Source organism: Bos mutus, chromosome 9 (genome assembly GCF_027580195.1).
Source record: "Bos mutus isolate GX-2022 chromosome 9, NWIPB_WYAK_1.1, whole genome shotgun sequence".
NCBI lineage: Eukaryota > Metazoa > Chordata > Mammalia > Artiodactyla > Bovidae > Bos > Bos mutus.
Window position 1 is genome coordinate 52,711,754 of NC_091625.1, and position 25,910 is coordinate 52,737,663.

At 36.7% G+C, this 25,910-nt stretch overlaps 1 protein-coding gene across 3 annotated transcripts in view; it reads left to right on the forward strand.

Annotated features, from left to right (window-relative positions):
* MMS22L (MMS22 like, DNA repair protein) overlaps positions 1 to 25,910 on the forward strand; it is a 126,413-nt gene that overhangs the window by 80,933 nt on the left and 19,570 nt on the right. For all 3 annotated transcript variants that reach the window (XM_005892256.3, XM_070376571.1, XM_070376573.1), the window contains 6 exons: positions 4,800 to 4,993; positions 10,241 to 10,391; positions 12,086 to 12,237; positions 13,197 to 13,336; positions 18,692 to 18,851; positions 23,994 to 24,163. In XM_005892256.3, the coding sequence (XP_005892318.2) occupies positions 4,800 to 4,993; positions 10,241 to 10,391; positions 12,086 to 12,237; positions 13,197 to 13,336; positions 18,692 to 18,851; positions 23,994 to 24,163 (967 nt within the window). The remainder of the gene's footprint in view (positions 1 to 4,799; positions 4,994 to 10,240; positions 10,392 to 12,085; positions 12,238 to 13,196; positions 13,337 to 18,691; positions 18,852 to 23,993; positions 24,164 to 25,910) is intronic.

Sequence of the window (25,910 nt, forward strand, 5' to 3'; positions counted from 1 at the left end):
CAGCTTGTGAGTTATCTAGCCTGGCATTTCTCATGATGTAGTCTGCATAAAAGTTAAATAAGCAAGGTGACAATATACAGCCTCAATGTACTTCTTTCCCAACTTGGAACCAGTCCTTTGTTCCATGTCCGGTTCTAACCGTTGCTTCTTGTCCTGCATACAATGGTGCATTATATATGACTAGAAGTATCATTGCCAGTACTGGGCTTTTTTTTTTTTTTTTTTTTATCATCGCTTAATAGTCAAAACAGCCAGTAAACTCCTTGCCTTGACCTCACATACTCACTCAATCATTACCACCCATTCACCTCCTTGTCCATGTACACACAAATACATGGATCCCCCATTCCAGGGAGCCCCTATAGGATATGCCTGGGCTACTACTCAACAGCCTGGTTTCTGACCTATTGCGTCTCCCTAGTAACTGGATATGCACAGAATTGTGGGGCAGGACTTCCCATTATCTTCTAGTGAGACTTTGCAATATTCTCTTTATACCTAGAATCTGTTTTTGTTTTATTTTTGTTTTTATTTTTTGAAGACAGGATTGGATTAAATGATTTTTAAGATACCTTCCAGCTTTAAATCCTTGTTTTGTGGGGGTTGTTTGTTTGCTTTCTGGTAATTTCACTAGTTTGGTTATCTTATATTCTTTCTGGGTGGTAAAGCAGATTATAGCCCTGTTTTATAGATGTGAATAACAGGAAGATCCAAAGTACCTAAGGTTTTTTGGGCTTTTTTTAGTAAATTTAATTGAAACTAAAAATGGTAGAGTATCCTGATTCCCATCCAGTTTTCCATTAGTTACATTCATCAGACACTTGGAATCATCACTCATAGTGGTTTAGAACAACTTTTTTTTAACTTAGAGCTTCCCATTATATTTTTCACTGATGTGGATTGAAGTTGGCAGGCTTTGAAGTAGAACTTAAAAAAGGAATTCAGTTATTAATTTTTTTAACCCCCTTGCTTTCTGTTAGCTCTTACCAGTCATATTAATAGATGCCTCAGTATATTTGTATGTCTTGGTGAGGATGGGGAGGTGGGAGGGTGAGATATATAAAATCACTACAAAAAGTAACATGGAAATAAAAATAGGAAAACAAATCTTGGAAAGTAGAGCACAAGAACAGCTTTGTACAGGATCAGGAAAGTGCTTGAACTAACGAAGGTAAGCCCAAAGAAGCAGGATACCAGAGCTATTAATAAAACAGAAGCTTACGAAGACCTGGATAACTAGGTATGTACAAGTTTGGGCATTTCCATAGTGTAGCGATGGGCTTCTCAGGTGGATCAGTGGTAAAGAATCTACCTGTCAACCCTGGAGATGAATGTTCCATCGCTAGGTCAGGAAGATACTCCGGAGAAATGAATGGCAATCCACTCCAGTGTTCTTGCCTTTGAGATCCCGTGAACAGCGGGGCCTGGTGGGCCACAGCCCATGGAGTCGCAAAGAGTCTGGCACAACTTAGGGGCTAAACAACAACATAGTGTAGTGATAGGTTCCTGAACACTGTTTTGAGGATGTTATTCTTCACATGTAATCTTCACAATAACCCTGGTAGGTGGATAATAAATGATTTTTCCTAATTTTAACTCTTTAGAAAATGAAATTTGGGTGGTAACTCATTTTTTTTAAGGTCACACAGCTCTGAGTGGCTTTGCTAATAACCAGCAGTTTTACCCAACACAAGCTACTTCTGTTGCCTCAATTCCCTCATTTTATAAGATTTGAATCATAATTATACCTACCTCATAGGGTGAGAAACAGTGCTTACAAACTTCCTAGTGTGGTTCTTGGCACATGGTAAGTACTAGTAAATGCTAGATGTTGCTATTGTTTCTGTGAAAGCTGCAATTTAAATAACTTGACATTCAGCAGATTTTTTTTCTGCTATATTGGATCTTTTAGAACATAAGTGGGTTGGTTATGCATGTATATTTCCAAAATGATTTTAAAGTCAGTCTTCTACTTAAAACCTACATCCCTACCACTTTACAAAGCAAAGCTACGTGTGGCTTCTCCAGCTTCTTTTCTTAAGCTTAGTAAAATTTCTTCAATCCAAGTAGGGAGAGAAGAAAATTGATCAATGTTTTAATTGTGTGTGTGTGTGTGTGTGTGTGTGTGTGTGAGCACACACACATGCACACCTTAGTGTTACAAGGTGTGTGTTTTAGTGTATAAGGGAAAGTATGGGCTTCAGAGTCAGATTTTGATTCAGATTATGGGGCCAGCTCTTCTTAGCCATGTGACCTTTGGGGATATCATTATCATCTTTATCCTCTATAAAGAGGATTAGTGACACCCATCTCATAGAATTGTTCTGATTTTTAGTTAAAGAATTTCCAGCTTCATAAAGGATGATCGAAAATGATACCGCTTCCTGGAGAATCGATTTTAAAGAGTGAAGTAAATGGCTTATTTTATTTAGAAATAGTAAAATCTGTGCTACCCAAGTATAGTAAATTATTTATTATCCTTTGAGACCAATATACTTGAAAAAGCTTTAGATGGGTTTTGCAAATGGTGGTATTATTTCACTTGAACTCCAGTGTCTTGAAATGTACCCATGAATTTTGCTTTGTTGGTATAGGCAATTGAGTTAGTTGCCAAATGGATTTTAGTGGTTTGATATTCATCTTACTCAAAGCTAAAGGACCTGAAATAATCTTTAGCCACTAGTTCAAGTTGAAAGCATCTCAGGCAAGTTTTACAGGAAGAGGACATAGCAGATATTTTGTTAGTTTTTATGAAACTTGATTACTATGATATTCTTTCTCCAGGTATTTTGAACTGCCCCCAGTACTGCAAGTAGCATTAAGTTATGTCTCATAGTTATCCAAGAATTCCAGTGTAGAGAGACATAGAGTCCTAATGTTATATAACTTATACTTAAAATCTTTACTTTTGTGTTCAGTTCAGTCGCTCAGTCGTGTCTGACTCTTTGCGACCCCATGAATCACAGCACGCCAGGCCTCCCTGTCCATCACCAACTCCTGGAGTTCACTCAAACTCACGTCCATCGAGTCAGTGATGCCATCCAGCCATCTCATCCTCTGTTGTCCCCTTTTCCTCCTGCCCCCAATCCCTCCCAGCATCAGAGTCTTTTCCAATGAGTCAACTCTTCGCATGAGGTGGCCGAAGTACTGGAGTTTCAGCTTTAGCATCAGTCCTTCCAAAGAACACCCAAGGCTGATCTCCTTTAGAATGGACTGGTTGGATCTCCTTGCAGTCCAAGGGACTCTCAAGAGTCTTCTCCAACACCACAGTTCAAAAGCATCAATTCTTCGGCACTCAGCTTTCTTCACAGTCCAACTCTCACATCCATACATGACCACAGGAAAAACCATAGCCTTGACTAGACGAACCTTTGTTGGCAATGTCTCTGCTTTTGAATATGTTATTAGGTTGGTCATAACTTTCCTTCCAAGGAGTAAGCATCTTTTAATTTCATGGCTGCAGTCACCATCTGCAGTGATTTTGGAGCCCCCGAAAAATAAAAGTCTGACACTGTTTCGACTCTTTCCCCATCTATTTCCCATGAAGTGATGGGACCAGATGCCATGATCTTCGTTTTCTGAATGTTGAGCTTTAAGCCAACTTTTTCACTCTTTTCTAGTTATGTGAAAAATACGATGATGTGGTCTTGCCACCAGTTTTGATCTTTTTGTGGAATTGCTTTAAATCTGTGCATTAGTTCCATATTTTATATAGTTATTTTGAGTGTCCACTTCTTGATGAACTGATTTAAAGCATCAGGAATGTTGGACTTAATGTAATTTTCCTTCTTTTTTTAAAGTACTAGTCATTTTTCTTAATGGAATACTGCTACTATCAAAGGAAGTATTCTGGCTTAGCGCCACTGGTTTATTTTCACTGTTTGCTCTTTAATTGAAGAAAACAAATATAAGGGTGCTGTGTATGCATTTGTGTCTACTCAATTGAGATGGCAGTTGTATGTACAGAAATAGAAATAACATTACAGTTATATATACAGAAACAGGAATAACATCATAGTTGCATGTTTAGTTTTAAATAATAATATTAATTGTTGGGCATATTGCATTATCTTCTATTGCAGATCACTAGAAAAATCTTTTGGTATTCACCCCTGTTATGTTTCTGTTAAGGTCTTAGAGATGTCTCAGTTTTCCATAGGAAAAGTGAGTAAATGACAAATCAAAACTTGAGGCGGTATTGAATTCACGTTTTACTGATTTTTGGAGAAGAATGATTTTATTATTTTTTACCATGTGAAAATGATTATGGGTCTTTTTGGACCAAAAGACTAATAATGTTGTATCTAGCACAGTTTTATATTCCAGCTTAATGTCTATGTCTGCTCTAAACAAGAAAAGTATTTTAATTTAAAATATCACATATAAGCCATAAGTACTTTCCTCTTGGTACATCATAACCTAAAGCTCACAGGAGAAGTGGCTTAAAATTTTGTTTTTATGTCTAGATTGTAAGTAAAATCACTTGTCATAGCGAGTTGCAAAATGCAAACCTTCATTTTGAAGCTGCCTGTTTCTCATTTAGATCTGACATATTAAAAAGCATATAATTAATGCTTGACATTAGTAATTAACATTAACATTATGGTACTTAATATGCCATCGTTCATCCATCAAATAACAAGAAATGCATAATGTCTTGGCATAAAGGTTTTAATTAGATAGAACTGTCCTTCAGTTTTCACATGGTGTAAATGTTAAAACCCCAAAATGTATTTAAAGAAAAATTTTGTATTTGTTTGTTGGGTGTTAGCTGTATTTTTATTTATTTATTTTTTTAGGAGTCTGCATCAACAATTGTGTCAGGAACTTCAAAGGGAGCATGGGGACCTCAGTGTGCAGTCTTCATTATCGACTAAAGAGCGCCACCTTGCTGCAGTTGCCAGTGCGCTGTGGAGGCATTTCTTTTCATTTCTGAAGAGTCAGAGAATGTCGCAGATAGTGCCTCTCTCACAACTCGCGGATGCAGCCGCAGGTCAGCGTTCTTTATTTGCCAGTTAGTTTCTCATTTTGCAGACTCTGTCAGTTTTTTCTTCTGTTTGCTTAGTAGCAAACTCTTATTTTATTACAGTGCAATAAATATTTTGACAACCAGGAAGAAAAGAATTATGTATTTTAAAATTAGGATTCTTTGGCTTGTTTATTATTTTCCTGTTAGTAAAAGTAAAAACTAAGTGAAGATTTGCTAAAAAGATCATTTTTAACCTTAAAACTACTGTACTTACATGAGCTTTTCTTATTCATGCATTATTTGGAAAGTAAAACAGCATTTGACTTCTAGTTCAGGTCGTTTATTTTCAGATTGTATGTGCAGATACCTAGTAAAATATGAAATTGAATAAAGAGCAAAAAGAGATGGAATGAATTCCACTTCAACATAAAGCCGATGAGATCAGAATGACATGGAGTACATAGAATGTTACTGTTCAGACTTCTGTTAGATTCTATTTTAGGTTGTAATTTTTACTTAATTTGATTATTAGCCTATAGACATGTCCTTAGACTTTAATGGACTCTGAATCAGATGAAATTATAGGCAAGAATTTGAATATATATATTCACATATGCACTTTCCCACAAGAAGTCTTTATCTTTTTCAAAGGGATATTTTATCCAACGTATGTTAAGAAGTACTGGAATAGAGATCAATATGGTGACTACATGTATTTAAATGCGGTTTTTAAGAAGATGTTTAATGTATTTAAATGTAAATGCTTTTAAAAACCTAAGCTCTAAACCAAGGTTTATTTTACCCTAGTGTGAATAAGGAAAACTGAGCTAAAAGCATTACATAAAAGACTTCATGATATACATTTGAAAAGATTTTGAATTCTGGTAGTGCTTCCATAATTAAGACTTTACAGCGATACACAGATTTGAGAACTGTGACAGGCAGTGCTTTTGCAACCACTGGAATGTCTGTGAAAATAAATACTGACTTTCAGTTTAACCAAAGCAGTCATTACTAGTCAATATGACTTATCTTTCTACCATTCATCATCCCAACTCTCACTTAATGACCAAAATGATACACGTTAGTCAGTACTGTCTTAGGTCCTGAAAATAAATAGTAATATAGATATAAAGCAAATGTATGTGGGTTTGGGGTTTGTTTTGCAGTAAAGACAGGAGGCAAAAATTTCCTGCGTTAAAAAATAGTTAATGAATACTTTGCCATTGGGGATTTATCAATGGGAAAAAAAGAACTACAGTTCCTTTTTTCATGCATAAGCCCCACGTTCTTAGGGAAGGAAGAGAACATAGGTAAGTAAAATGTGTAATATGTCAGATGATGATAAATGGAGAAAAAGAAAAATATAGAAAAGGATAGGGATAGGGAACCTGGGTTCGATCCCTGGGTTGAGAAGATCTGGAGGAGGGCATGGCAACCCACTCCAGTATTCTTCCCTGGAGAATCCCCATGAACAGAGGAGCCTGGCGGGCTACAGTCCATGGGGTCACAAAGAGTAGGACACAACTGATCTATTAAGCACAAGGAAAGATCACAGGCAAGTTATAATTTTAAATAAGAGTTGCCCAGAAAACATGTATAGGTATCATTTATTTGAGCAAAGACCCGAAGAAGGTGAGATATGCGGCTATGCAGATATGAGCTATGCAAAAATCCAGAGGCAAGAGCATGTCTGGTGTGTTCAAGAAACTACATGGAAGCCATCAAAGCTCTTGCGGCATAAGAAATGGAGAAAGAGTAGTCAGAGACGCAGTCCATAGGCTATGTAGAACTGCTTTCTCTTCTGCCTTATACATAGTTGTAAAAATGTTCACTTTTACCCTGAGACTAGAAAGTCTTGAGCAGAGAGGTGATATGATTGCTCTGGCTGCTGGATGGAGATTAGACTATCGAGAGGTGGGAAGGTCACATAGAGAACTCTTGTAACAGCTTAGAGATGGACAGCTGGGGCCACAGTGGGAGCAGTGGAAGTGGTGAGAAGTGGTCAGATTTCCAGTTTGAAAGTAGAGCTGACAGAATTTTCTAAGTGGGTTTGATATGGTAAGCAAAATAGACAAAGGGAGAAACCCTTGTTTGAGATGAGAAAGATTGTGGCAGGAAGAAATTTTTGATGAGTGAAGACCTGGATTTTGACTTGGGAGATACAGAGATAGATAGATAGATAGATATCCCTTAAAATCTAAGTAGGGATGTTGAGTAGACCCCTGGATAATAAACCTGAGTTTCAGGGAAGAGGTCCAAGCTGGAGATTTAAATTTGGAAGCTATTTATGTGCAAATTGTCTTATAAAGCTATGACCTGGATAAGACTACTAACAGAGTAAGTAGTAAAAAGAGAAGTTTGAAGACAGGTCCTAGGATATTCCCATGTTCAGATTTATAGGATTAGAAGGAACCAAGAAAGGAGACTGCAAAGGAATACCAGTGAGGTGATGTGAAAACCCATTATGTGTAATGCCATGGAAACCAAATTACAGAGCATTTTAAGGAAAGAGTAGTGATCATCAATTCAAATGTGTTTAATGGGTCAATTAGGATGAGGCCTGAGAATTGGTCACTGGATGTAGTAGGACAAAGGTCACTAGGTTTTTGCTGTAGTGGGTAGAGGCCAAGGCCCATTAAAGATATCCAAGAGGAAATGCGAGAAGAGGAATCGCTGGCTGCAAACATAAGTAAATCTTTTTGAGTATCACCACTAAAAGAGGCTTCCCTGGTGGCTCAGATGGTAAAGAATCTGCTTGCGATGCAGGAGACCCAGGTTGGATCTCTGGGTCAGAAGATGCCCTGGAGGAGGAAGTGGCAACCCTCTCCAGTATTGTTGCCTGGAGAATTCCATGGACAGGCTACAGTCCATGGGGTCACAAAGAGTCAGACTCGACTGAGTGACTAACACACACACACCTATGAGAAGTAGAAAAAAACGGGGATGTTAGCTGGAGAGGGAGATGGGGTCAAGGAGGGTTTCTATTTTTTAATTTTTTTTAATAACATGGGAGAAACTCCAGCATATTTATAATGCTGACAGGAATGTATAGGAGTGAGAGAAAACTTGATGTTGCAAGAGAGTCATTTGTGTTTTAATGCCCAGGAGAAATGGGATCTCATTGAGGACTCGGCCTTAGATCTCCTGTGGTAGCAGAAGAGAAGGCAGAGTAAATGGGTCTGCTTGGAGGTGGCAGGGTAGATGTGGTGGTTCTCTTCTGATGCTTCTCAGTTCTCCGTGAAGTAGTAAAAGTCATTAACTGAAAATGAAGATGGGGAGGAGATGCCGACTGATGGTGGAGAGAGGAGAGAAGGTCTGCAGGAATGCTCTAGGAGAATGAAAGACCAAATGGACTAGTGAAGTATGGTAGGAATGATGGCCAGCTCTAAGGACCCGCTTACCATCTGCAGTCATAAATTTAAAGTGCAATCAGGCCACACAGTTGTTCACCGGCCCCTTAATACTGGTCATAGGTGCCTATGGGGAGAAGACAAAGAATTGTAATTAAACAGATGGTGTTTTTTTTTTTTTTTTTCCTCCCCAGGCAAGTTCAGTGAATCAAGTAAGAGGCAAGGGAATTGATGGTATATGAAAATGAGTATAATGATGGAGCGTTCAGTCAAGTTGCCTGAAAGGGGAAAGGAAGGCACAAAGTCAGTGAGGAACGTAGGGAAGTTTGTAGGACCAACGAATCGTAGGTCCTGATGGAATCAAAGGATTGCTGGAGGGGTTGGGAACCTAGAGGAGGAGAGTTGGAAACCTGATTTGGTGTCAGAAAGAGGGGGTCTTCAAAGTAGGGATTTCAGTGATATTGTACTTACGGGCAGTGTCAGGTTCTCTCTATCACCATGGGAGTGAGTGGCTAAAGTAGTGGAAGGTAGTCTCACTGAAGGAGAGAAGTTCAAGGCCAAGAGACTGGGAGAAAAAAAAAAATCATCAAGAACTATGAAAGGACTGCAGTTAGAAAGGATGATCATGAGCTACAATCTTCAAGGAATGAGAGGTGGCAAAGGAGGGAACAGTAGACAGGTGCAACGAAGAGAGCGTTGGTATGATTTGATGACCTGAGACTCAGGGCCAGAGGTTTTCAAGAAGAGGAAGGGACAATGGTCTAGAAGCAGCACCATGGACCAGAAGTTGCTCACCCTCTGTGGGTCCAGTGTATGAGAGTGTGGGAAGATATAAATGGCCACCATTTGAGAGAGCACTACAGGAGGCAGTGCTTAATAAATAATTTATTGACAAACGTAAATTGATGTTGGACAAGGAAATGGCAACCCACTCCAGTATTCTTGCCTGGAGAATCCCATGGACAGAGGAGCCTAGTGGACGACAATCCATGGGGTTGCAAAGAGTTGGATACAACTGAGTGCACATGCACATAAATTGATGTACTACAAATTAGGTTGGGGAATCCCAGGAAATCACAAAATAAAGTCTATTTGTTTACCACGGTGATCTAAGACATTTTGGTTCCTAGGCTTTTTGAGTTCTGAGGGAAGTGGAGTATCATTGATTGTAGGAAATCACTGTTTACTAGAAGAAAATGTCCAGTGTCCATGGTGAGTTAGAGCTCTTCATCTGTGGTCAGTGAAAGTGGAGATCGCTCAGTCGTGTCTGTGGTAGGTGATGAGTAAATTAACTTGATTGGAAAAGAGTGGATGCTAGAAATATTTTTAGTAATGGATCATTTGGGTGAAAGAGGCTCTTTAGCAGAGCCATTAGGTTTAGAATTTGCCATTTGAGGGCTTTCCTGGTGGTTCAGTGATAAAGAATCCTTTGCCAAGGCAGGAAACATGGGTTTGGTCCCTGATCTGTAAAGATCCTACATGCCTTGAAGCAACTAAGCCCGTGCATTACCACTATTGACCGTGCACTCCAGATCCAGGGAGCTGTAACTACTGAAGCTCGTGCTCCTAGAGCCTGTGTTCCACAACAAGAGAAGTGACTGCAGTGAATCAATCAATAAATTTTTTTTTCTAATTTACCATTTGAAGGGCCTTTCTATAACAGATGCATTGTGATGATGCTGAGACAGATTTTTCCAGACCCTTTCTTGGAGATGCAGATAATCAGCATAGAAATTTCTTTGATGATATGAGTTTAGTTCAGTTTTAGCTTTCTGTTCTACATTTCTAAAATGTGACATTTACTGTTTAGTGCTGATTTTTAAAAAAATCACTATTAACATAATTTAAGGGAGATAGTGGTTTTTTTTTTTTTTTTTTTTAACATTCTCACTGTAAGTTTCTCTCATTCTAAATCTAGATTTTACTTTGCTGGCAATGGATTTGCCCAGCACAGCCCCATCAGATCTTCAGCCTCAGCCAGTTACATCAATGATACAACTCTTTGGTTGGGATGATATCATCTGGCCCCAAGTTGTAGCCAGATATTTAAGTCATTTCCTACAAAATAGGTAAGTGTTTTTATTTCAGGTATACACATTAATATAAACCCACAATAGATTAGTTCACAAGGAAGGTGAGCATTTCCAAAATAAAAACTGATCTTTGCTATGTATACTTTCACTGGGACAATTTGTTGCTTTTCTGTGTATCCACATTTTGACTGTATTAATAGTAGGAAACTTTTATTAAAACAATGTTGCTGCTGCTTTGTCAAAATGGTTTTTATAGGACTGCCTTAACTTATCCTGAAATGATTTTTCTACACTCACCATTGTGAAAGAAATTATACAATTAATATTGCTAAATCTGTAAGACACTATTTTATTATTACAGTTTTAGTTTAATGATAGCTTTCCTCTTCACACTAGGTTTTTAAAGATCTGACTTTTGTGCAGTGATGAACAAGAGACTTCATCACCTTGAACTTTGATTTCCATGTCTTTAAGTGTCTGCATTACATAAGAGATCTGAGGAACCCCAACAGAAAAAATATACAGTCAGTAATAGAAATGGTATAGAACAATCAGGGTGATTCAAATAAGAATATCAAGATAAGGGAAAATAAAATAAATATGCAAGCCTAAGAGACCAATGTAGATCTGGTCACAGCTGCCAGTCAGTGAAAATGAAGAGAGGTATTCTTCTTAAAAGGAAGTTCATTAAGCATAGTCATTAATCATTTTCTCACTAGCTTTCAGTTACACAGTAAGGGAGTTCAACTTCAATTGGATTACTTTTAGGATCCCTTCCAGCTTAAGAATTCTTGGATGACAACAAACATTTATTTATATTATTTGTTAAATACTTGTGCTGAAATTATCTTGAAGGGTTTGTTTTTCAAATAATATTGGTATGTTAGCAGCAAGGAAGGACTAACTGAAATGAAGCAACTGAAGTGAAATGCAAAGATGTTAAGTAGTGTTGGGAGGTTGTATAGGTGATAAACAACCCGTCTGAGTTCCGTTTTGTGTTCTCTTTTTTTATGAAAATGTGTATTCAGAGTATTTCAAAACAGTACTTTCAGAGTGATGATTTATGTATTTTTCACGTGTCTAATAACTTTATACAACATTTATAATTAGGTTAAGACTATCCCCATCCTCTCTTATAAAATGATTAGAAATAAGATGAAGCCAGACCTTTGACTTTGTAAAATAATAAAAAAAAAAAACTCCTGTTCAGATGTTATTTTGGAGTTCCTGTGGGTGGGGGAGCAGGAAAGGAAGGGATGTAGATTGGATTGGTTGGGAGACCCTCATAGAAATGTGTTTTACCTTTTTTCTTCTGTATATGGTCATGCCCGCTTCTCTGTTTTGCTCTTAAGGGCCACTGTTTTTTATTGTGCTTGCCACTTCCTTCAGTATTATCACACAAAGCTACTTAAACCCCTTCCTTGTTTTTCTAATTTTAACCGTGTCTCTCCCTTGGCGTAAGTCATATGTATGCCACCAGTGGAAAAAGGAAATTTTAAAAATTAGGGCATTATAAATGAAAGCAAGAATATTTGTCTAAAATATTTTGTGGTGTGTGTAGTGTTTATCTTCAGCAGAGCATGTCTGCATTCGTGTGTTTGTAAAATAAGTGAGACCAAAAACTGGGGAGTATTAGAATGTTTTATTTCGGAATCTCTGTACTCAGGGAACACATTGTCAGGGTTTTGTTTTGGTTTCTGTTTTTAATATTCATCAACTTATTTTTACAGCATGTTATGTGAAGCACTTTCTCATTCAGGCTGTGTATCTTTTCAAGCCCTAACTGTAAGATCATGGATCCGTTGCATTTTGCAAATGTATGTAAAAAACCTTCATGTGCCAGATGACTCATTCATTGATATAAATCCTGAACAGGCAGTTGGTAAGTACTGCAAGTGTTTTGCTTTCTGGATTGCTAAGTATGTTTAGAATTTCCTGTTTTGTTACATAAATTAATAGAAAAGATTTTAAAAATATATTTGTAAGTAGGTATTAATATGAACAGAAGTTTATTTCGATTTGCAGTCTGTTTATTTTTTCTTGATATTTTCCCATTACTGTATATGACGAATTTCTCTCCTGTAAAGATAAAAGAACTTATTTCCTTGGAAGCTCAGAACAAAAATTTGTTCTCAGGTGACAAGCTATTTTTTTACCTTGAAGAAACTGATCAGAAAAAAAAAGTGGAGATAGGAAGTAAATAACCAGATATCATACTGTGAACACCCTATAAAAATATCCAATTATGAATAATTTACTCCTTTTCCTTGCAACCTTTTTTTTTTTTTTAATATTCCATACTGTTCTGGTTGTCTGAAGCATATGCATTTTCCTTTTCCTAAAGCTATTGTTTATGGCCAGTTGTAAATCTTGGAAAGGCTGGACTGAAAACATGCTCCACATTTACTTTTATATTTATTATATCAGTTGGCTTTACATTAACAACTTTTGGGACTAGGATGTTCACAAGTAAATGTTTGTTTTTAAATAAAGCCTTCCTGTAGTGAGAGAAACTTAGTTTTTAATAATGTAGAAATTTTAATTTTAAAACAAATGATTGTCACAAATGAAGAATGCTACATTCTCTGCTCTCCCGTGTGTGTGTGTCTGTGTGTGTGTGTGTGTGCATGTGCTCAGTTGTGTCTGACGCTTTGTGACCCTGTGGACTATATAGCCCGCCTGGCTCCTCTGTCCATGGAATTCCCCAGGCAAGAATACTGGAGTGGGTTGCTGTTTCCTACTCCAGTAATGTATGTGTGTGTGTGTGTGTGTGTGTGTGTGTGTGTGTGTGTATAACATAAATTTATATCATAAGTATATAAATATAATTTATTTTGACAGAAAAGGACTACATGGAACAGTTGACTGAACTGACAAGGTTGCTATTTAAGCTATCAGAAGTAAAGAATATTTTCTCGAAGTCTCAAGTTGAATTACCCATCCCAGACGATCCTAAAAAAGCACTTATTCGGTTCTTTGAGGTATTTTTTTATTCATTAATATAATTGTCCAAATCAGTTATAATTATTTTTCCAAAAATCCTAAAGTGTTCATTATGTTTTTCATTATAAAATGAGTTATTTTAAACTGAATCATATTATTGGTTGCTGCTATTATAAAATTCTGGAGGAATAGAAATGTGAATCTAAGATATAGCATATAATTCATTCTTGAGGACAGCAGAGGAAATACATTTAATGAAAAATAGTAAGAGTAAAGAATGCCACATAAAAACCTTACTCCAAATCTGATCGAAATCATAGGAGTATCTTATTGCTAAAATTGCTGGATAACCATATTCTTCAGGTACTTAAATCTCCTTATATATGGTGCATAATAGTTCCAACTTAATGTTTACCACCCTGTAACAAACTGTAAATTTTACAGTAAAATTTTAGTGTGTATTCAGCATAAGCACCAGCTACTTCATATCCATAACATGGTTGGGGCTTTAAAATCTAATCCATTTGTTTTGTCTCTGTAATAAATAGTCCATTCAACATTTTACTTTATTAATTATTAATTTTGTAGGGATCTATCTTACGTGATAGTTTTTGTTTTATAGCCTAATTGAGGTTGTTAATGTGCTTGGATTAGTGTTTTCGTAAGCTCTTCACAGTAAAACTTGGTTTATTTTCCCACAGTGGTTGATATTAACTGCAATGAAAATCATTACAACCCATAAGCTCTTTCCATAAATGTGAATTCTTCCATTGGTTTTCGTTAAGTTAAAATATAATTGTAAAACAGAGATGTCGTATTAATCTTAAAAATATTTCATAATGGTATAGTGAAAGTGAATATGAAAGTCGCTCAGTTGTGTCCGATTCTTTGCAACCCAGGCCAGAATTCTCCAGGCCAGAATGCTGGAGTGGGTAGCCTTTCCCTTCTCCAGGGAATCATCCCAACCCAGGGATCGAACCCAGGTCTCCCACATTGCAGGCATATTCTTTACAGGGAAGCCCAGGAATAATGGAGTAGGTAGTCTGTCCCTTCTCCAGGGGATCTTCAGTATATGCAAATATAAAATACACATGTCTCTGGAGCCTTTTCTTTCGTTCTTGATTGGATCTCCATCTGTAATTAAACACCTTTGCCAGGGACCATCCTGGGCCAGAAAAGAATGTAAAAGTCAAGCACCCCACCGATCATATTCGAAGGCTCTCCTAATTTAATCCTATCCAAATTAATTGCTCTTTCACCACTCACTAAATTATAGTTACTTGCTAAATGCTAGATAGTATTCAGCGAAGATTTCTTAGGGACTTGAAGAACCAAAAGAACTAGTCCTTGATCTTAGTGAACTTTTACTTTGAGAATACAAGACATGCCCAGAGATTAAAATAATAAGATAGTATATGATAAGTGCCAATTAGTTGATAGGTCAATCAGCAGGTTAAGAATTCAGAGCATCTTGATATAAGAAGTTTAGATTTTATTGTGAACAGGTTTTATAAATTTTTAAGTAGGTATGATTTGATCAAATGACTTTAAGAAAATTGGTAATAACAAAGAACAGAGTACATTAAAGGCTCAGGAGCACTAATGGCCAGAAACTAGTGGGATTTAGGAGGAATTGAAGATTGAACTAGGGAATCTTTGAATGATTAGGAAATACTGTGTTTAACTAGAAGAATGATGACCTTAAGCAGAGATCATGATTTAGGATGGGGCCATAGTAGGTGAGAAGCCCAATTTTAAACCTGTTGAGTTTGAAATTGTGTCAGGGGGTGCTCAGGAACCTCTCTCCCCCGCCACGTGCTATGACTCAGAACTCAGCATATAGTTGTACTTAGGTCTATGATTTATCACAGTGAAAGTTTTCAACGTACAGTCAGCAAAGAGAAAAGGTACATGGGTAACATCTGGAGTAACCAAGCACAGCTTCCAAGAGTCCTCTTCTAGTGATATTACCCTGGACGTGCTTAATTCTTCCAGCAAGGAATTGTGAGAGCACCTGGGAAATTCTTTACTGGGGGAACTCTTAAATGACTGAGTGCCCAGGAGTTTTTGGGGTTTTTTTAATGGGAGCTGGCCACCTAGGCCCTATTTGTTCAGCACTTTTAAAAATCCAGATTCTCAGAAGGGAAGCAGATATCCAGCATAACTGTACTGATTGCACAAACTTTTGAAGCACAGTGAGCCATTCTTATCAGAAAATGATGGGGAAAAAAATCTAAGGTTCCAAAAACCAACACAGGGCCAACCTTGCATGTAAGCCTTTTAAAGATAGTGATTGGGACCTGCTATGTTAATTCTCCTTAGCAGAGAAATGATTGCATGGCATGAAAGTAGGGATAGTCAAGGCACTGAGAAATACACATCTCATAATTAGGTTAAGGCTAAACTTAGAGAAATACTGAAATCTAGGGCACTGGTTTTCTCAAAAGTCCTTTCATAGACTTCTAGGAGTCAGTAATTTTCAGGGGTTCTGTGAGCTCAAAAGTATATTGGCGTTTATACAAAGAACGTAAAAGCTATAGTAGAAATCAACACCATGGCCCAAGATGATACTAGTAATCATTATAATTTTCAAGGCCATGCAATCAAATGGGGAGAAAAGCCAGTTCACTTAAGAATATCACTAATGAAGCCATAAAGTTATTGATTTTAATAAATTTTGATGCTTGAGTACATGCCCTTTTTGTATTCTGTGAATGACAATAGGAAGTGTATTTAAAGTACATTTGCTGCACACCAAAGAAAGACTGTTTAAATAAGAAACACTTAAGTAATTGAGTTGCATGCTGAACGGACACTTCTATCATGAAAGAACAACTGACAAAATATGGTTATTCAGACCTGAGTATTTGGCAGATATTTTCTTAAAAATGAGCCTATCACTTTAAAGAAAGCAACTTTGAAATCACTTCAAAGACAGCATTTTTGCTGCTGCTGCTAAGTCGCTTCAGTCGTGTCCGACTCCGTGCGACCCCATAGACGGCAGCCCACCAGGCTCCGCTGTCCCTGGAATTCTTCAGGCAAGAACACTGGAGTGGGTTGCCATTTCCTTCTCCAATGCGTGAAAGTGAAGTCGCTCAGTCGTGTCCAACTCTTCGAGACCCTATGGACTGCAGCCTACCAGGCTCCTCCGTCCTTGAGATTTTCTAGGCAAGAGTACTGGAGTGGCTTGCCATTGCTTTCTCTAAAGCTTTCAAGAAAATTAGAATTTTGGAACACTTATATTTGCCACCAGGACTTGATAGTTTAAGACTTTTGAATAGCATTGGTGTTAACAAATAACGATTATTTGTTATATTAACAAATATGATTTTTAAAAAGTACAGACAGTGAAATGTGTTGTCCAAATTGGGAACCAAAATTTTTCAGATAACAAGTACAGACTTTTTAGAAAGCATGCCTGGGTGGAAAACATGCATTCAAAGCACTGGACAGACCAATGGCTTTTAATGTAGCAGAGTAAGAATATGCATTAAAGTGACTTTGGATGGCATATTACAACTCACATTTAAGAAATACCACCTGTCAAGTTTCAGTATCAAAAAGGAATCCCACAATTATCTGAAAAATTTATTAAAATATTTTTTCTTCTTCCAGCTACATATATTTATGAGACTTGTTTGTTTTTATCTACAACATATGCAACAGATTGTATGCAGAAGCAGATATGAGAATAACTATCTTTTATTAAGCCAGATGTTAAAGAGATATGGAAAAATGTAAAAAAAAAAAAAAGCCACTTTTCAGTACTTTTTTTGTTTGTTTTGGAAAAGGAAGTTATTTTCACTAAAAATATATTCTGGTAACATGTTTATAATTTAAAAAAATAATTTGAAATTTTATGTTGTAATTCCTAATATCATAAATTTCAGTGGATACAGTTCAAATAATATAATAATAAGCCCTTTAAGATCCTCAATTTTAAAGTGTATAACAGGAAACTGAGACAAAAAGTTTGAGAATTTCTGGTCCAGGAAAAGAAATATAGAAAACCAAGGGCAGAGACCTAAATGGAAAAGGGGATTCGTTGAGTATATATCTTTTGTTCTCACCAGTTCACTTCCTAATCACTCAAGTTCACTAGGCTTCTTATCTTTCCCTTTATTCTACGTTTTATCATCAACATGGCTAATTTGAATATCATCTTGGATAACTTACCTTGAGTCCCCATTTCAAATCTTCTCCAATAGTCTCAGTGGTCTTCACTTCTGCTGTCATCCATCCACTCCCATGACTAATCACTGAACCATGGCGTCACTTGGTGCATCTGAAAGTTTACTGACTGTCACCACTTCACTTTCCTTCCAACTCTTTGAGTGACTTCATCAGGACCTTCCTTTCCCTTTTTCCGAAGTCTAGCATCCTCTGATGGTCTCACTTTCTTCTCTATCTACCTTAACTAAACCTCTTGGAGGCCTCATTTCAACTACTCTTAACCAACACACTCAGTCTCCCATCCCTGTCTTTTGGTTACAGCTCTAAACCTTCAACTTTGGATCAGTACAACCACCTGGTTTCTTTCCTTTGTCTTATCTTCTCAGAGCTTCAGGAGAAAAACCACATAACCATGTATACTGGTGCCATTCATGTTCCAGTTTGGGTGATTGAAATTCATTGGAAGTTCTCAGTAGTGGCTTAGAAACATCACTGCTGTCCTCAGACCTCACCCATCCCTAGCCAGTTTTCTACTGATTCTTTTTGTGACTTCTCAGCTCTTGCTTATTCTCACCTTGTCACAAGTAGCCTCTCTCATATTTACCTCCTTCTTCTGACTTCATCATTATTATTTTACTACCTCATCTCACACTTCTCTGCCTCCCCATTTTGCCATTTCTACCCTTTGTACCTTTTTTTTCCTCTGAGAAAGTTAAGCTGGTAACTATTGGCTTATAAACAAAATTCTGAGGAAAAAAATCAACTTATATCATAAAGCTGAACTTTATTTATGGAGGTCTGACTTGTAAGAGTTTATTAACCTCACCAGTAGGTCTTTTTTGTAGAAATTTTGTAGAATTCCCAGTTATGTGCTAGAAATATGGTGAGCCGTCCTGTTTGGCTCACCTAATGCCTAATAGGAAATTTGTAAGCTTCTTGTATATTAGTTCCATGTGTCTTCTAACTAATACTTGGCTGACTCATAATTATTGGTGAACTGATTTTTTTTATTCTTCCTTTAGCCTTTATTTTAATCATAAAAGGCAAGATAATTCTTTTTTCTGGATTTTAATTGCTGTGAACACTTATTGGAAAGTTAAGGATGAAGGCTTAAATGTCAGGAATATGTATGTGCATGTGTGTGTGTAGAAAGAGAAATTATCTGTATTTTTCAAAGTCTGTATTGTAGAAAACTAAATCATGTTTTTTCTTATTTATAGGCTGTTGGTATAACTTACGGGAATCTGCAGACAGTTTCTGATAAATCTGCCATGGTCACAAAGTCCTTAGAATACCTTGGTGAAATATTAAAATATATAAAACCTTATTTGGGAAAAAAAGTTTCCAGTGCAGGGCTGCAGCTGACTTATACGATGATGGGTATGTATTCCTGACTTTATTAAAACTTCCCTAGACTTAACCTATGGTATCATGATGGATAGGAATATACTGATACACTGGCTAAGTCAGTGCTCTCCACACAATCTTAAGAATAATCTGAAAGACAATGATTTAGTTTAAAATAATTCATGTTGACTTTCAAGTGTATCTGTGTCTTGCCCTACCTCCTTTCAGAACTTTTCTTCTTAGGCTTGGTTAATACTAAAATTAATTATGATCAATAGAAAAAACACACCAACTCCAGCTTGCTACAGATATAGTCTGTTGTAAATCATTCACATTGTGAATGCCTGCATAATTAAAATGAACCTTTTTCCAACACTTATGTATGTTAGAATTTAAAACTTCAGAAAACCATTACTTCTTTCTATATTTTTATGGTCTGCTCTGTATGAAGGAGGTCAGGAAAGGATTTATTATGGTGCTAAAAGATATTTATGCTTCAAATCTTGTTTCTCACAATATGTTTTCTCCTTTCAAAAAGAAAAGAAATCTTCTTCTGTGTCTGCGCTATAACAACAGAGGTCATCCTTCTTTAGGAAGTCAGTAATTTGAATATCTTTGTTCACTAAAACCTTGTTGCTAACCAAAAATAGGAACTGGATAAAGGGAAATGAGAAGGATTTCCTTAGAAGTTTTTATACAGAATTTAAGTTTACTTTTTTTCTCTGTGGCCAAAACCTTATATCTGTTCCCTTTGATCTTGTGAACATATGAATACACCTGATTTGGGCTGTCTGAAACCTTTTATCTTCGTTGTGAAAGATAAAGGAGAATGTGAAAATGTGTAAATATGGATGATGTAGGATGTAGTGAAAGCAATAGTAGCAATTTGGTCATTTTAATTTTAGAGAAAAATATAAGTGAGCATTTATTATAAATTTAACTTAGTAAAATTTATATTAACATGTATTTCAGCATTTAGGCTTATAATTTATTAGTTGCTATTGGATTTTTACCAAGCTAAATGTATGATTTTAGAAGGATGTCTTTATTTTACAAAATACATGATTATCTTATCAAGAACTGCAAAATCATTTGGATTGGTGATATGTAGACCTGGGACATTCTCCTTATGAAGAATTGGGGGGGCCTTTGTTTTGTTACATGCTTGATTTTTTATTTAATGGCCAGTGGATATGGTATTCTTTCCCTTTGTCTAGCCCTCAGAGTTTGGGAATAGAGTACACTGCTATAATGTTGCCCGTTTAGTCACAGAAATTAGGAACAGATGTCTTTTACGGGTAAACAGGTTTAGAAGAAAACAGAGAAGAGCAAATACAAATTGTTGAGAGCCGGAACCTGTTCTGGGTGTGTTGGGATATCACATCATCTAGAGTGAAAGAAAATTAACCACCTAAACATCGGTAGTTTGTTTACCTGGCTGGTTCCTCCCTGGGGATAAATGCCTCTGCTATTCAGTTGCACTGCTGCTAGTGGAGGCACTAACTCTTGACAGCATCACTCCAGACTAAGGCATCTGGGGTCTTAATCGTCTCCAGGTAATTTCTGAGAAGGCAGGATTGATCTCTCAGTAGTATCTTCAACTTTCCTTCCCTTTATGTCCTTTTTTTTTTTTTTTTTACCCCTTCTTTATATCTCTGGCTTTTCTGTTTCCATGACTTTACTTTTGATCATGTTTCTCTCTTGGGATCCTTCTTCCCCTTTGATCTTTCAAATTGAAATTCTACACATGACCCTTCACTGTCCAGCCCAGAAAGACCTGCTCTCCCTGACTCTGCTTCACCTGTCCTTCTCTTCTGACTTTTTTTTTTTTTTTTTTTGGTAGCTTTCCATTTGTTACAATTTGTGTACTTGATATGCCTCCAGTAAAATTTAAACTTGCTTATGGTTATTGGCCATATCTTATTATTCCCATCATCGTGTTGTATTCTGAACATATAAGAACATTTAATGAGTGTATATCAGGCACTGATTTGGGAACTGATGATATAGTGGTTAAAGAGATTCTCCAATGTAGAGGATGGCATATATATTAACTATTTCTGAAACTTAATAACCTTAAATATAAATCTAGCTATTTATTTATACACTATGTAGTGTATTTTGTAGTGTTACTAAATGAGCAAAGTTGCTTTCTGTTAACTACATCTAAAAATATATAATGATCTAATTGTCTTTTTTTTTAAGGCTTAATATATACATAGAATAGAAAATAAGTAAATCATAAGAACTCTTATATACATAGAGTAGAAAATAAGTTGGAGAAGGCAATGGCACCCCACTCCAGTGCTCTTGCCTGGAACATCCCATGGACGGAGGAGCCTGGTGGGCTGCAGTCCATGGGGTCACTAAGAGTCAGACACGACTGAGCAACTTCACTTTCACTTTTCACTTTCATGCATTGGAGAAGGAAATGGCAACCCACTCCAGTGTTTTTGCCTGGAGAATCCCAGGGACGGGGGAGGCCTGGTGGGCTGCTGTCTATGGAGTCGCACAGAGTTGGACACGACTGAAGTGACTTAGCAGCAGCAGCAGAAAATAAGTAAATACGTAAGAATTATTGTGGTGTGGCTTTCAATTGTCAGAATATATTCCCCACAGTTTTCTTATATTTTCAGCTTTATCAGTAAGTAAGTAATAGTTCTTGGTGGTGGTTTAGCCACTAAGTCGTGTCCAAGTGTTGTGACACCATGGACTGTAGCCTGCCAGGCTCCGCTGTCCGTGGGATTCTCTAGGCAAGAGTACTGGAGTGGGTTGCCATTTCCTTCTCCAGGGGGTCTTCCAGATCCAGGAATCGAACTCAGGTCTCCTTCATTGCAGGCAGATTCTTTATTGACTGAGCTACAAAGGAAACGAAAATGAAAGTGAAAGTCGCTCAAACCTCTCCGACTCTAGCCAGGAAAAATACTTGGTTTCTTACAAAGCTACTCTGTGTATTTAAACCTTTTCCAAAGTTTTTTACTTAAAAAATTTTTCCTTTGCATTTTTAGTTCCACACACCCTTGAATGTTCTTTCCTGAAACTTTCAGTTAGGGGCTTGATAGCAGTAAAACAAATGTATCATCTCTACCTTCTATGAACTCATGAAATTTTAAGTCTTCGTCAGTGTTATTACCATTGCAGAAGATAAAATACAAGGGTAGATGAGGCGTTTTCAGTTGGAAGGTCCTTGCTCTTTATAAGTTAGTACCTGTGTGACACTTAAGAGTGATATGAATCATTTCAAATGTTGGTGATGATGGCAGTTCCTCTTACCAGTGTATTAATGTGTTTAGAATGTGAGCTCTTCTTACATTGCTGTCATCCTCAAGATTTTCACCTACTGGAAAAATGAGCAGCAGGCCAGCGTTATTTAAAATATTGCTAAGTGAGCATTGTGTTTCTTATGATTGATTATTGTATTTCCTTTTACAAAAGATTAATGTTGCTATTTGTTCTTAGAAGTGATTATTGGTTGTTGTTTTTTAAAAAACTATATTCATCTCTAAGCATATTTTTGTTTTCCTTCAGAGCTCGAATTTTAAACTTTCTGTTATGTGGAAATGACCTTGAATTTTATCTTCTTTTTTGCTTTTCTAAGATGAAATAAAATATAAAAGTTTATGCAGCAACTGCTGTTTGGACAAGTGCTTAATGATCTCCTTTTGAATTAATATTTTTCAGTAAAAGAGGCCTCAGTAGCAGTAATACACTCTAAAGGGAAGTATATATCTGCCCTTAATTACATTATTAAGCAAAAAGTGCTCATTTGTTGTTTTACCATCATTCAGTGTAGCAGTTTTTTGACAGACTCCTACCATTAGGAAACCATAATACAGTTCATGTAGTAAAGAAGTCCATTTCTCTTCTTTTAGAATCAAAATTTAAATTCAGTGTTTGTGTTAAATAGCTAGAAGTTATAAAAACTGAAGTTCCAAGAGGTTAAGTGATTGCTTCAAGATGTTACAGCTAATCTTTTTTCCTACTTCAACAATTAAATTTAGTGATCCTTCTTGTCGCAAACTGGGTTCAGACAGCTTGTAAATGTAATTTAAAATCCCACTGCTGGGCATGCATACTGAGGAAACCAGAATTGAAAGAGACATGTGTACCCCAGTGTTCATTGCAGCACTGTTTATAATAGCCAAGACATGGAAGCAACCTAGATGTCCATCAGAAGATGAATGGATAAGAAAGCTATGGTACATATACACAATGGAGTATTACTCAGCCATTAAAAAGAATACATTTGAATCAGTTCTAATGAGGTGGATGAAACTGGAGCCTATTATACAGAGTGAAGTAAGCCAGAAAGAAAAACACCAATACAGTATACTAACGCATATATATGGAATTTAGAAAGATGGTAACAATCACCCTGTATATGAGACAGCAAAAGAGACACTAATGTATAGAACAGTCTTTTGGACTCTGTGGGAGAGGGAGAGGGTGGGTTGATTTGGGAGAATGGCATTGAAATACGTATAATATCATATATGAAACGAGATACCAGTCCAGGTTCGATGCACAATACTGGATGCTTGGGTATCCCCACTGGGATGACCCAGAGGGATGGTATGGGGAGAGAGGAGGAGGAGGGTTCAGGATGGGGAACACATGTATACTTGTGGCGGATTCATTTTGATATTTGGCAAAACCAATACAATATTGTAAAGTTTAAAAATAAAATTTAAAAAATAAATAAAATATAAAGAAGTAAGACTATGAGTAAAATTTACAGTAGCATGAAGAAGCCCAGGGAAAAGTGAATATATACATAAAAGCATAATATATGGTGTTACAGTGTTCTTAAAGTTGACTGCAGATTAGCCTCTGAGTTTCCTAGCAGCCTGAACAAAAAGAGAGAGAGAGAGATCTGGCTAATGGCAACATTCAGTCTATAACTTCACATAATGTATAACTACACGTTGTGTGTATGTATTAAATGCCAGTTGCTCAGGAAATGTATGTTTTTCTTGGCCCAGAATTCTGAGACAGTTGCCTCTTCAGTGAGATACTTGGCATATGTCTTTTGACTGTTAATATATGTTTCTTCCTATTGCCAACTTTAACTTGGTCCTCTGTGTTTTAAATATACTTTTCTTTTTTTTAACTGGAATGACAAAATTTTCTGGTTAGAGGATAACCATAATTTCTCTTACCACTCCTCTTTGTTAGGAACTCTAGTTAAATCATGGGCACTGATCTTTGCCACCTCTAAAGCCCAAAAATTACTATTCCGGATCATAGACTGTTTACTGCTGCCACATACAGTATTACAGCAAGAGAAGGAGCTGCCTGCACCTATGTTGACTGCAATTCAGAAGAGTCTTCCTTTGTATCTCCAGGTATAGTAAGTGTGACTGCTTAAAAGGAAAACGAAAAAGATAATTGACACTTGCCTTAAAGCAGTTTACTAATTGCAGATTTCAAAACTATACGTTATATTCCTAATGTATATGTGTGATGATGTATTTCCACTGAATAGGTTTAAAATTCTTTTGTGTTGAGCTCTAAAAACAAAGTTGAAAGAGGCAAAACCTCCATTCTCAAGAAGCTTAAAATTGAGCGAAGAGACTGACTAGCGTAGACAATCCAGCATTTGCTCAGTATTTTCCTCAGAGGCCTCTGCTCTCTGTCAGCCAGACTGGGCTGAAGGGATGCAAGAGAAGATAACTGTAGTAAAGAATATCAGGTGTTAAAGAGCAGAGTGGATAGGACTTGAAGGACTGTTCCTGTAAGAGGGAACAGCACGTGGAGAGCATAAGTTATAAGAAAACATGACTCATGGGGAAAGGCAAATACTTCTTTTGTGGCTGGAGGCTCATAGAGGAGGAGCCACATAGTAAGAGTTTTGTGTACTTAAGAAGTTTGGACTTGCTCTTGTACAAGGGGAATGTTGTTGGTTTGTGAGCAGAGAAGTGGGAGAGACGTACCATATTTAAGTTTTAGAAAGGTGATTCTGGTGGCCACATTTAAGCTGGTGAGGAGGTTAGATTTAGTTCATTATCTGAAGGTATGGAACTAAGGCAGTGGGTACGAAGCACGCAGCAGATTTTAGAAACGGTTAGTATCACCAGTCACAGAGTTGCTGAGCGTGAGTGTTGCAGAGCAGCAGAAAGAAGTAGAATGCTTCTTAGCTTCCGTGGTGGCTACTTATGTCAATAGTTGTGTGGAGCGCTTGCCCCACCGTGGCCCTCTGATGCCAAAACAGTTCACATAATAAAAATTCTTAAAAACTTCCTAAGTTAAAAAAATTTGTTGAATTATCCATTTGGCAGAACTCACTTGGAGCTATATCTTTAACTTCTTGAAGGTATAAGCTCTTCTCATCAGAATCTTTCTTAAAGTATTCATTTAGTATTTTATCTTCTGATATAATATGCTTTTCCTCAAACAGAGCATGAAAGAAATGGGTGGGGAGTCCACTGTTTTGTTTTTTTAATTGTTGTTTAAGCGCCTATGTTTTAACAGCTTTGTACTCTTTTTCATTAGAAATAAACTTTCAAAATTTCTTACTGGACAAATACCATTTATAGTTAAGATAGAGACATGACAGTCATTTCTGATTATTTCTCTGGAAAAAACACATTGTGAAATCGCCAAGGTACCAAATTGTAAGTGAACTTTTAGAGCATAATTTGTTGCTCTGTTGGTGATTATTTAGTAAAATGCAATATTTAGTAATATTAGCAGAAAAATTTTTTTTCTTAGGGTGTTGATTTGTTTCTAAGTATCAAACACTGCAATCCATGTGAAACTATCTCATTAACTCTATACAAATACAATGGTTTAAATCAACAGACGTATAATAAAACATTATGAGTTCTGTTTGACCATGAATTTATCAAACTCTTCTCTAAACCTGTTTCTCCAGCAGATATAGCACTAAGTCAGTGAGGATGTTTTTTGAGAAATTTAAATGAAATAATGAATACAAAACATGTGGCACAGTGCTGACATATAGAAAAACCTCAAAATCAATTGTCATTATTCCGAGTCTTAATCTTCTGCATTTCTCTCCTTTTGTTATTTTTATTTAAAAAATGTATTATGTTTCTTAACATTGAAAATTTTTAGCATAAATTTTATAGT